At 43.3% G+C, this 12541-nt stretch overlaps 1 protein-coding gene across 1 annotated transcript in view; it reads left to right on the top strand.

The window, feature by feature from the left end:
* UNC80 (unc-80 homolog (C. elegans)) overlaps window positions 1–12541 on the top strand; it is a 140700-nt gene that overhangs the window by 33651 nt on the left and 94508 nt on the right. The window contains 7 exon segments of the mRNA XM_009887601.1: window positions 500–722; window positions 2099–2239; window positions 4989–5257; window positions 5894–6262; window positions 7048–7194; window positions 9147–9294; window positions 11272–11420. Of these exon segments, the coding sequence (XP_009885903.1) occupies window positions 500–722; window positions 2099–2239; window positions 4989–5257; window positions 5894–6262; window positions 7048–7194; window positions 9147–9294; window positions 11272–11420 (1446 nt within the window).

Raw genomic sequence — 12541 nt, 5'->3', positions numbered from 1 at the left:
CTGTTATTACATAGGATTTTATAATGCATGTTCCAAACACAATACTGAAACCTTAATACAAATAACTGTACTGCTGAAACTGCATGAGGGGAGGCTACTCAAACAGTGCTGATTTTTAAGTGCTGGTGCTCACTGTAGTTCCATCTAATTCAGTGAGTTTTCCCAATGTTTTTACCTCATGAAGAGGTAAAATCCAGGTACCATCCAAGATACTTAGCAGAGTTTTGTGGATTCTACTAATCTAGCTCATGGTCTGAGAATGTAATAAAATTATACAAGGGCATCAATCCCAGACCAGGGCAAGATTGAGTTTCTTTAAATACTCATGTGGTCCCAGAGTGCAGATAGTTGCTGTAAGGATAAACGGCCAAGATAAAAAGCTCAGAGTGGAAGGTTACGCTTGGGCCACACATCTGTGTTATCTTTTTCCCTCAAATGGTAGTTTACTGTGCTTCAAAGCCTCTACCAGCTCTCATATTTGCTCCTCTTCCTCCTGCAGTTTAAGAGCCGCAAAGAAGACAGGGAGCGTGAGCGCAAAGGGTCAATTCCTTTCCACCATACTGGAAAGAAGCGGCAACGAAGGATGGGGGTGCCCTTCCTCCTCCATGAGGACCATTTGGATGTCTCGCCCACTCGCAGCACTTTCTCCTTTGGCAGTTTCTCTGGAATTGGAGAGGACCGGCGTGGCATTGACAGAGGAGGATGGCAAACCACCATATTAGGTGAGATATTGCCTGGGGTCTCTGCCCCAGGTTCTGTGTCATTCCTGTCCTGAACATTTAGTTAGAGAACAATGGAGGCTTTTTATTTCTTAATTCATCCTATTGCCACCTTATGTCCTTGGCTCCGTTTGCAGCATTATACACCTGTTTTTAGAAGTGGCAACTGTGCCGACAGCAGAACTTGAATGACTTGTGCTTTAGTTCACTTTTTCTCTGAAAACTACCATTTTTACTGGAATAATAGCTACTGTAGCAACCTGTAGTCATGTCTGTACCACTTCAATACACTTTCCCTGAGTGGCAGCAAGCATTGCACAACTGCAGCTTAAAATAGATGCAAGGAATGGTTGCATCCCCTTCTTTTAAAGCGAAATCTCAGGAGAGGCGGGAATATGGTCATTAGGAGTATGGCAAAAAATAATCGCAGTCTTCCTCAAATGGATACAAAATAAATAGGGTATTGTTTCAGATAGTGAGGCTTACACTGTCTTGATATTGCAAAGATACAGTGTTTAAATCTAAATACTGGCTCCTTCAGGCTTCCAAGTTCACTGAACAGCATCTAGGCATTGTTTCTGTTTCACAAACTTACTCCTGTCATAGATTTTCATCCTGGCACCCTTTCTTGGAGATGATAGGCAGGAAAATGATTGCCTAAGGCTATGGCAGAGTCTTCTCATTTTCACTGGCTTAGATGGCATCATTTGGTAAGCTCTCTGTTGTAAATATGTCCCTCTTTGGGACACGGGACAATGAGCCAGTGAATTCTTAAAGATTCACATGTGTTTTGTCAATGGTTTAATACACAAACACCTACAGATTTGTACAAGAATAGCAAACAGTATCCAAATCCTCTTTCCTGTATCTTCAGTAGCTCAAGAGGTTTGTTAAATTTTTGATCTCAGGGGCTCCAGATTTTTTACCTGGCTTAACCTTCAGTTCCTTCATTCTGATATCTTGGCAAAATCATATATGTCAGATCTAATGGTCAGCACATCCTTTGCTTTAGCACTCCCCATCCTAATATACCTATTTATTTTGGACAAGGGGAGAAGAAACCAAATTCCTGTAACTCGCCCCAAAGAGACTCTTTCAGTGCTGACCAATCTTGTTTTCCTGAAGCAGCTGGAGGGTGACAACGTGGGTGTCAGCTAAATCAGTATGTGCTGAGCAGAAGAGCCTTGCAGAGAGTTTGTACATTCTGTCTTTATGTCAGTGAACCCCTGCGAGATATCCCACTATGTTTGGTTCTGCTTCACAGGGTCCTGGAAGGCCTTGACTTTTGCTGACTCCAATCCTTCAATTCCTAACCTCAGTTACTGTCTCTTGCCTCCAAGCACCTCTGAGATGACTAAACTAAATATCCTTCACCCTAGGAAAGTTTACCAGACGGGGGAGCTCTGACACAGCAACGGAGATGGAGAGCCTGAGCGCTAGGCACTCGCACTCCCATCACACGCTGGTCTCTGATCTGCCGGACCACTCCAACAGCCATGGAGAGAACACAGTCAAAGAAGGTAAATTTAACACGTCAGGAAAGAAACGTTTCTCTGAAATATCAGCTCCAAGAAGCTGAGGAAGCATTACTATTTCCATGTATGAGTATATGACTAACTGTGTTTCTTTTTTTTTTTTTTCAGCATCTCTTGAGGGTTTTTTTTGTTCTGTGTAGAAAAATGATTCAAAACTGTCATCTTTACGTGGTGCAGTTTGTCAAAAAAAATTGGCAGCCATTAGCAGGGACAAGGCAGAGTTTGGGCGTTTTTTGCCTTACCACAGAAGCTTGCATAGAAACTTGGTATTGCTGTTGGTTCCATGGGGAATCTTGTGCTATTTAATGACCCTTCACAGTCCCCAACTTCTGCATTGTGCTCAGAATCACAGTTTTTTCTTAATTTCCCTGGTTCCAAATAGAAGCCTGGCTTTTAAATTTGAAATCTCTCTGGGGCCCACCTGTCTTGGAGTCCTCTGCAGAAATAACAATGCCGGTGTGACCACCAAGGGGGATCCTCTGGTGGGATGAAGCCTGCTCCAGAAGAGAGAGCCTTTCTTTTGGCAGGGCAACACCACCTTTATCAAACAATGTTAGCCAAGCAAAGGAAATCTCTCTTCTGTCAGCAGGGCTGTCTGCACCAGAGCACTTTGGTGCTGCTCCTACTGCCTAAACACAGTGAATTTGCTTTCTCCCTCATGCGTGATGCAGCTGGCAAAACCTGGTCATAGAGATTGGGCCTTACTTGTGGCAAGTGCAACCTTAAACTTCGATGAGGGAAGTGGTATCACATGCCCCATGGAGCAGGGCACAGTCTGTCTCTGCGCAAGCTGTCAGGCAGCACACCTAGGAGGCTACAGATCCACTCATGTTATGTGCTGTAGCCTTGGAGCTCTCAAAGACCCATGCTCTTTTAGCACAGCAAATTTGAATAGTCTGAGAGAGGATGGATTTACGTCAGCTCTCATCCAGCATGGGCACATCTCCTTCATTTCTGTTCTGTGTCTCCTGGGCAGAGCTCTTCTCCTGGGTCAGTTTTATGGAGTCTGTCTTCTGACCCGTATTCGTTCTGTAGAACAGTAGTCCCACTCACTCCACCAGCTACCTAGCCAAATATTTTTTAAAAGGTAGCCATATGCAAAGCTTGTTTTCCTAGTTGTACCCCAGGTACAATAATGCAGCGACTATATGAATAATAGGACAAATTGTACTCTTTCTAGTGGTAGTCTATGACTTTGAACAAACTGTTCTGTAGTTGGAGAATAAATACAAATATTACCTATTTCTTTTGTTTTGTGTGACCAACTATATCCAAGCATACTGGTCATTCATAATTTCCCATCTGCTTTCTCTGGCCAGGAGACATTTTCTAATGAAATCATTTCTTCTGGCTGACACATTGAAAAGCAGAGATGAAAAATTAGTTATGTCCTAGGTTGCTCCTCAAGAGGAGCCATGGGCACATGCTGCAGGCATGCATGGATGTAAATGAAGTCTTCAGTTTTCCTTCCCTGCCTCTGAGAGTTCCATCCAGCAGTCAGCCCTATCAGTGACAATGAAATAAAGACACAACATAGGAAAAGTTACTTTATGTAGATTTGCATATGGATTTTTGTCACTTATTTCAAAGCAAACTAAGGAAAACCTTAGTGAAACAGAAAATAGCTACCTTTGGATAATCATCAAACTTGGTAGCTCAGGAACAAAATTTCCTAATTCCATCTTTATTGTTATCTTCACCATGCAAATTCCAGTGAACACCACTGGAATTGTTATTTGCGTAATATAACCAGTCCGTTGCTGAGTCAGTGCTTGAAGATTCTTATTAAATGTATGTTATTTTATTCATTAGAACACATTAAATAGCCTTTGGTAGAGGTTTCTTTGTTATTCCATAGCCCTGTTACTGTACTGTCTGGCAGAAGGTGGTCCAATCAACACTGTGGGACATGTAGGGTCTTTCTACACTACAGGGTGCATAAACCTACATACAAAGCACTAAGTGTGGGAAATTACTAAGATCGTGGCCTGGAGTTCAGTGTGAGTTGTAAAATTGTGGTGAATCCTTGATAAAAATTGGCCTGTGTAGCCAAAATGCTGTCATTACCTGAGCTAACCAATTTAAAGTTAAGCTTGGCTATGTCATGAGGTCCCTTCTCTGAGCACTGTGAACTTAGACAACACATTGCCTTTCTCATCGGTCAGCTTTGCTTTTTGGAGATGGTTTAGACTGTCGCAGGTACTGCTCGGAACATACTGCTCCATTTTTTTCAAATGGTGGGATGAAATATTTCAAACTGGTGTGACTTAAAAAGCTGTTGCAAATTGGTACTGCTGTTACCCTGCCTTCACCCCTGCATCCAGCTGCAGAGTCCTTCCTCTTTCCTTTGCAGAGGCAGTGTTGTTTTTCAGACCAGACACTGGACCAATACAGGGAGAAAAGCTGGCCAAAATCTAATCCCCCTTTTGCATTAGATTTAGGCTTGCTGAGGTCCTTGATCTACTTACCTGCCTAGTTGACTAAGATCAACTTAAGCTGCCATGGAACTGTATTACTAGAGCAAGCTTAGGGTTGTTCTAATTTACACTGGCTTAAAGGAAGAAATGAATCTCTGCTTTCATTCCTTTACCCATGATAGGCATTAGGAACCTGTCTCGTGCATGACAAGCTGCATTAAGAGCTGCTCCCTTCATTGTTAACAAGGAGAGCCTCACTTTGCCGTGTCATAACTCTAGAGATGGAAATTTACAGGTAGCCATTTTCCTCCCTGCAGTGCGATCCCAGATCTCCACCATCACTGTGGCCACCTTCAACACTACCCTGGCCTCATTCAATGTGGGCTACGCCGATTTCTTCAGTGAGCACATGAGGAAGCTTTGCAACCAGGTGCCTATCCCTGAGATGCCCCATGAGCCGCTCGCATGTGCCAACCTCCCACGGAGCCTGACAGACTCCTGCATCAATTACAGTTGCTTGGAGGATACGGATCACATTGATGGAACCAACAACTTTGTCCACAAGAACGGCATGCTGGATCTCTCGGTAATTGGCAAGGAATGAGGAAAGCCAGGTCCCTCTTCTGTCAATGTAGCTGTACCATTGAGATCAGGGTTTTGATGGGCTTTTCCTCCACCTCTTTATATGACTTCTCTCAGCAGTACATAAAGGTCAGTCAGATACATTTGTGCATATCATAAAAGTCTCCTCTGAGATACTGCAACTCCTATTACTCCTTGCAAGGAGCGCATGTGCATGTGGATTGCACACGTCAAATCTTAAGCAATATTATTTAATGGCTGTGTTCCTGGGGCATGCACCAAGTTCCCTATAAAATAGTATAAAACTGAATAGCACCTTTCTTCTAATGGCACCTTAAAACTCACCTTTTCTGCATTCCTTTTAACAACTTGACAGCTCCTGGTGCACTGAAGCAATGTTCTCAGGCTCACAGATGTCATCTCATGGTTTCCTTTTCTGCCTGACTGTGCCCAGCCTGTGGTTTCTTGTCTTACACCTAGATTGTAGGCTCTTGGGGTTGAGGGTTGTGTGTACTTCATTCTGAGTTCATACTGTGCCTGCTATAATGAGTGTCTAGTCTGTGACTAGAATTTCCAGGCACTAAATAGTACTAGGAGAGAAAATAAGTCTGACTCTAAATAGGATGTTTAAATCTCCCAGGTGGTCCTGAAGGCTGTTTACTTGGTCCTGAACCATGACATCAGTTCCCGTATTTGCGATGTGGCACTGAACATCGTGGAGTGCTTACTTCAGCTTGGTGTGGTGCCCTGTGTAGAGAAGGTTCGGAGGAAGAGTGAGAACAAAGAAAATGAGGCCCCTGAAAAGAGACCAAGTGAAGGATCCTTCCAGCTGAAAGGGGCTGCTTCTGGTGGTTCAGCTTGTGGATTTGGGCCTCCGCCAGTTAGTGGAGCTGGAGATGGAGGAGAAGAAGGAGGTGGTGGAAGTGGTGGAGGAGGTGGAGGTGGAAGTGATGGAGGTGGTGGTGGAGGAGGAGGGCCATATGAGAAGAATGACAAGAAACAAGAAAAGGTTTGTCTTGCTTCCCTTTCTACAATTCCTGAATGTAGTGCAACAACTGTTAAGATTGAGTATGCATATGTATGCAACTGACCTTCTGTTTTCCCTCCTTTATTTGCACCACAATCACAAATTAATCTCTTTTGGTCGCTTGGGGTTCCACCAAAGAAACATGAGAATTCAAGCACTGTAACTACTCCAGCAAAGCAGTTGCCAAAAGCCAAGTTTGTGAGCCTTGCACGGACATTTTCAATATCTTGTTAAAGTGCCTGAAACCCTCAATCACAATGATTTTTTTTTTTCAGGTTTGTTATTCATAGCTTATAGGGAAAACCAGAATCCAGTGTGTGAGCAGAGTTTATTTTCTTTGACGGCCAGAAATCATAAATTTTTCAGTATTGCTATGAGAATTGGTCGAGAGGTGGTGTTGCTGACCTCCAAAGTTGCAATTCATAGTACCATAATAACTATGGTGTTTTAAAAAATGCTTGTTTTTCTGCTCAAGCAAGACAGCTCCCTGTTTTTCAGGAGAATTTTTTGAAGTGCTGAATGGTATTCATAGCAGCATGTAGGGGGCTTTGCATTTATAGAATGGATATTTGAAGGGAGATGAAAGGGAGAGGCCTGGTCCCTAAACCTGAAAAATAATTGGAGTAAACATTTCAAGAATAACAACTCAATAATGGAGTTGTTATTGGAGAGGAGAAATGGACAGCAATTTGTTAGAAGTAAAATACTAACAAAATGCCAATGGTTGTGCCAGGGTTTCACACCACCTTTCCCTCTGTGACTTTCAGGATGAAGGCCCATCTATCAGCACCCATAGGCTGGCACTCACAATGCTAATCAAAATTGTGAAGTCCCTGGGTTGTGCCTATGGTTGTGGAGAAGGACACCGAGGGCTCTCTGGAGATCGCCTGAGACACCAGGTATTCAGGGAGAATGTAAGAGAACTAAGCTCATTAAAGCGTCCCCCTTGTACCTTTGACATCAGCTGCCGAGATTGCTGTCTGCCCCCTCTGTAGCTTTCTCTGTATTGGCAGTAAATGTGTTGCTCTTTGCCCCAGCCCACAGACTGTGTTGCAGCCCAGCCATAGCAGATTTTCAGCTGTCGTGTTACCTTCCAGCCCCTGGGGCTTGCTATGAGCACACCTGAGTCCCAGGGTGCTTCTGAGCACCTCAATGGATAGGTTATCTGGGAAGGGACAAATACATGGGAGCAAATCCCCTGTGTGAGCTGGTCTAACTAATTTTTCACATTGACGGTACCCCAACAGAGTACGCTATTTACAAGAGGTGCAGCTATCTTGGGTTGCATATCTGAATCCAGAAGTCTAAGGTGTAGTTACGTTCACTTTTCCTAATGGTGATTATGAGTAGTTGCTGCTGGGTTGCTCCATCAACTCCTGATAGTTGGAGTGCACTGTGCTTGCAGGCATGTTAGAATGCTGCAAGGCAGTAGAAGACTCATGCCCTGTTGAAGGGCAGGGTGGATAGTCACTGTTGATCCCTTACATTTTTGGTTCTGCCCAAGCTGAAGGGATGGAAACTGCCCAGGATGTAGCCCAGACATCTGCCTTAATCCAGAAGAGTTTGACTCCCTGAGATCAGTCCAATGCCTGTCAAATGGAGACTTTCAAAGGCTTTCTCTGCATGGGCCTCTTCCTCACCTTACGTGCTTGCAGCAGGGAGCATTTTTGATGACTGTAATGAGAATTCACTCTGTGCCCATCCATGGGATGGGTGGGAGCCAGGTGCTTCTGCATGGCTTTGGTTAGCCTAAGCCATGCCAACAGAGCTATAATTTGGTTCTGGGATCTGAGCTAGGTGGCTCAGAGATGAATTGGCTGCCTTTGTATCATGCAGCGTTCTTCTGTTAGCTATAGGGTACTGAGGATACTGCAGCAGTTACGTTAGTTCTGGACACAATGGGACAAGATGGGTTAAGAGAGTCCCAGTGGCAACAGTAGAAAGGTTCTGCACAGAGCACTGGTTGAACATATACCATATTCATCAAATGTCAGTTAGGCTTTTATGTTGTGTTGCAGCTGAGCCAGCAAAACATTTAGGCCTATGCATAAGGGAATAGCTCTCTTGGAGCCAAGTTTCTTATCAGACTCATTGAATTGAGGTCCTTATGGGAAGAGATTTTCCTACACATCTAAGTCTGCTGCATTTCCTGTGCGTTTGTCTGGCCAAACTGCTTTGCATGCACCATTTGTGTTGACTGCATGGACAATCACATGTCTGATTTTACTGGAAAGTTAAGTACCCTATTGTAGGTAGCAGGGGAGTTCATGTTTCCCATAGAGCTGATATTTCAGATTCTCTAACTCCAGCCTGCTTGGGGTCCCAGGAGGATGGATATTTTTGTGATAAGAAGTTGACAATTAATAGCTTTTAAATAAAAAGCTAATGTTTTGCATGATATAAATTGGTCACTGAGTACAGGAGCATCAAGTGTGTTGAGTCTGAGCCAGAGGCTGAAAATCAGATGCCTGAGGCTGGCTAAGAACTTGTTTCACCAAGGCAATAAGCCTTGACTGAGGTGGTACATTCCTACTTCATTCATATTTGGTGAGATTTTACCTTGGGGTTGGGAAGAGGAGGAGAGGCCTTGAGACATGGCTGACAGTGACTTCATCACCACCTCCAGTGGCACCCATACTGGTGTCTTGTTCATGCCTTCAGCACTGTCTCCTTGTGCTGAATTTCTTTGCATCAGAGGCAAACCTGTCTTCTGTTACAGGACCAGAACCTTCTGGCTCCTAGGGGAGGTTACTTTAGACAGTACAGTAGAGCATCGCCTAAGCAAGAGTATAAAAATACCCTGCTCTTATTAGCAAAACTCGAACATGTACTTTGATGTGATGTGATTTGATGGGTATTGTTGCAGGCTCAGAACTGCCTCACAAAGCTGTACAAACTGGATAAGATGCAGTTCCGGCAGACCATGAGAGATTACGTGAACAGGGATTCTCTCAATAATGTGGTGGATTTCCTGCATGCTTTACTGGGATTCTGCATGGAGCCAGTCACTGACAGTAAGTATAGCTGGCATCAGAAACTCTCACTTGAATGTTCCTAAACTGTAACAACAGAAAGAAGCCACACCTTTTTCTTTCCCTTTAAAAAGGAAAAAAAATTGTGAGTTGCTATCCTCAGAATATACAGACTATATCCTTAGTCAGCACGGGTCAGGGGGGTTGGTTCTTTTCTGATGTGACCACGTGGTAGTCTCACCTAGTGATCTTGCATCACCCAGTGCACCTGAAATTGAAGGCCTCTCTTTTGATTCATCCTACCTGTTGTTCATGACTCTTCAAAGAAAATGTTTTCATTCAACTATGCATCAGGCAGGAAGTTTTCTGCTTCATGACATGACCAGGTGCCACCTGGAATGGCCTGTTTAATCCAGGGTTTATTCTGAGATGGAGATATAACAAATGGAGATATAATTGAGCATTAAAACACTCTGTGGTGCCTCAGGTGAGGCTGTAAATAGGAAGAACAAATTGAATAAACAAGAACATGAACAAACAGATGTGCATGCCTGCAGTTAAAAACGTGTGCATATGTGCCTATGTATATATGTTTTCTGGTTTTTTTTAAGTTAGGAAAATTATTCCAGGTTGTCGTGGTTTAAGCCCAGCCAGCAACTAGGACCACGCAGCTGCTCATTTACTCCCCTCAGTTGTGCTGGAGGAGAGAATCGGTAGAGTAAAAGTGAGAAATCTCGTAGGTTGACATAAAAACAGTTTAATAAGTAAAGCAAAAGCCACGCACGCAAGCAAAGCAAAACAAGGAATTCATTCACTACTTCCCATCAGCAGGCAGGTGTTCAGCCATCTCCAGGAAAACAGGGCTCCATCATGCATCAATCCATCTTGGGAAGACAAAGGCCATAACTCTGAACATTTCCCCCTTCCTTCTTCTTCCCCCACTTTATATGCTGAGCATGACATCACATGGTATGGAATATCCCTTTGGTCAGTTGGGGTCAGCTGTCCCGGCTGTGTCTCCTCCCAGCTTCTTGTGCACTCTTGGCCTAGTTGCTGGCAGGGTGGTATGAGGAGCAGAAAAGGCCTTGACTGCTTAGCAACAACCAAAAACATCAGTGTGCTACCAACACTATTCTCATCTCAAATCCAAAACATAGAACTACACCAGCTGCTAGCAAGAAAGTCAGCCCCATCTCAGCCAAAACCATGTCACAGGTGCTATTAGAATGACCAAACATTTATGCTTGGTCACCACATGCAAGAACTGTCAGCAATGATTGTTCACAGAGCAGGAATAGCTTCTTTAAAGCATTCAGGGAGTCTGACTAGTCTATTAGCCTACTTATGTTCTCAGGCATTTCAGAGAAAGCATCAAAAAATTATATAGCAGACTTTTGTAAAGAAGATGCCCATAGGAAGTTTCCCCAAGTATTCATCAATTATTGACTGGCTCATGCTTTGAAGCGTGGCAGCTCATGCAGCTTTTGAAAGTCTTTTCTCTCACCTAAGGAAACTGGGATGGTTCTTGTTATTCATACAAATGTGTAATTCTTTTTTGACTCTTTCTGAGAGCTTAGTCTCCTTGTGCACCTTGCAAGAACAGCATTCCTGTAGTTCAGAAGATTTTCTTTTCATGAGTGTTGTCATTTTTCAGCTTAATCAAACATCTCTTGTCCTTGAGAACAGTTTAGGAAAAGCTGGAGGTATTGTTCAAGTTTTATGCCTTATTCTGTGGATCTCTAAATGAGAGATGTGGCTAAAAGGAAGCCAGAGTGGTCCTGAATCATTTAAATCCTTTTTCATACTAAAACTATTTCTGGGAAGATTTCATCCTTCTCATTTATTTTACCCTTCTCTTCTGCTTTATTTTTGTGCGATGGGATTGTGAGAACTGAGCATAGGATATTAGGTGGGGACTTGCCCTTGTCTCATGTATCTGAATCCCTTTACATATGTCTTTAAGCCATCTTTTTTAAATCGTTCCTAACAAGGGGGCTTGCTTGTACTTGAATTTCACAGACAAGGCTGGATTTGGGAATAACTTCACCACAGTGGACAACAAGTCTACAGCCCAGAGTGTAGAAGGTATTATTGTGAGTGCCATGTTCAAGTCATTGATCACTCGCTGCGCTTCCACTACACATGAACTGCACAGCCCGGAAAACCTGGTAAGCACTTGATCTCATGTTAACAAAGTTCCTTTTTCACTTGGGTGTCACCAGTGAGTCTTTACAGTGAAGAATGCAGTTCAGTCAAATCCCATAGCAAGTTATGCAGTCACAGCTGAAACATGATATAAATGTTATGCCTTCCTCTCATGACTGCCTTGGAACCTGGAGACTTAGCCAGCATAAAAGTTGTGCACTCTGAATTGCATTTTTCCTCTCTGTTCAAGCAGCGTCTGTGTTGGGTTTTTTTTCCCCAAATGGATTAGTAGCATAGTCTGGAGCAAGGGATTAATGATCAAGACCACAGCCAGCATAAATCAACTTTCAGCAAAGTAAAAGCCAGTTTACTTGGTCAAGGACATGGCCCACCAGCGGCAGAGTATGTGAGTTACTGAATAGCAATTTGGTGGGTCTTCCCAAGGTTTAGACAAACATTCAATTTACCAAACATTTCGAGGAAAGTAAGATGCTGCTGGTTCCTGCCTGTGTGCTGTCTCCCTAGAGCAGTCGGCAGAATGGACGATATGAGGTCTCTTCTTCCAAATTGGTGCAGAACCTAGCAGCTCAAACCACCTCCTTTATTATCAGAAATTGGGATTTTTCAGGGAAGCAACCAACAAGCACTCTTGTGCTCCATCCTTACAGCAAACTATAGAGACAATAAAGTCTAGCTAAAGGGACAGTAATCCTCTGTGAGGGGAAGGGAAAGGGAGAAGAAAAACACAATAACATGGTAGACCAGCAGAGTAGTCTGCTGCTTAAGTCCAAGTCCTCTTGTTCTTATGGATATTCCTCCTTTGGTATGTTTCTTGGTGGGCATTCGGTGGTGGGAAGCACAAAAACATGTGCCATTGTTGGACCTAGAGTAGGATCACCAAGTGTAAATTTTCCTTATAAATTGTATGTCTTTCTGGACCCTATTTTAGCCAGTGCGTATGGTGAAATTTTTCTTTAAGTGTAGCACCATTAAATGTGTCTGTATGGAGAACGCAGTACACAGAGTATATATGAGGATTTCCTGTTGTTGCGTCACTCTTTAATGTCAATCTTGTGTTCAATATCTTATGAAAAAGAGCCTTAATCAGTATACAGATCCAATTTTTTTTTGTTGTTGTTGAAAA

This window comes from Charadrius vociferus, unplaced genomic scaffold (genome assembly GCF_000708025.1).
Source record: "Charadrius vociferus isolate BGI_N301 unplaced genomic scaffold, ASM70802v2 scaffold136, whole genome shotgun sequence".
In the NCBI taxonomy this organism is placed as follows: Eukaryota; Metazoa; Chordata; class Aves; order Charadriiformes; family Charadriidae; genus Charadrius; species Charadrius vociferus.
The sequence above is the reverse complement of the archived record's forward strand: the minus strand, read 5'-3'. Positions and strand labels throughout refer to the sequence as shown.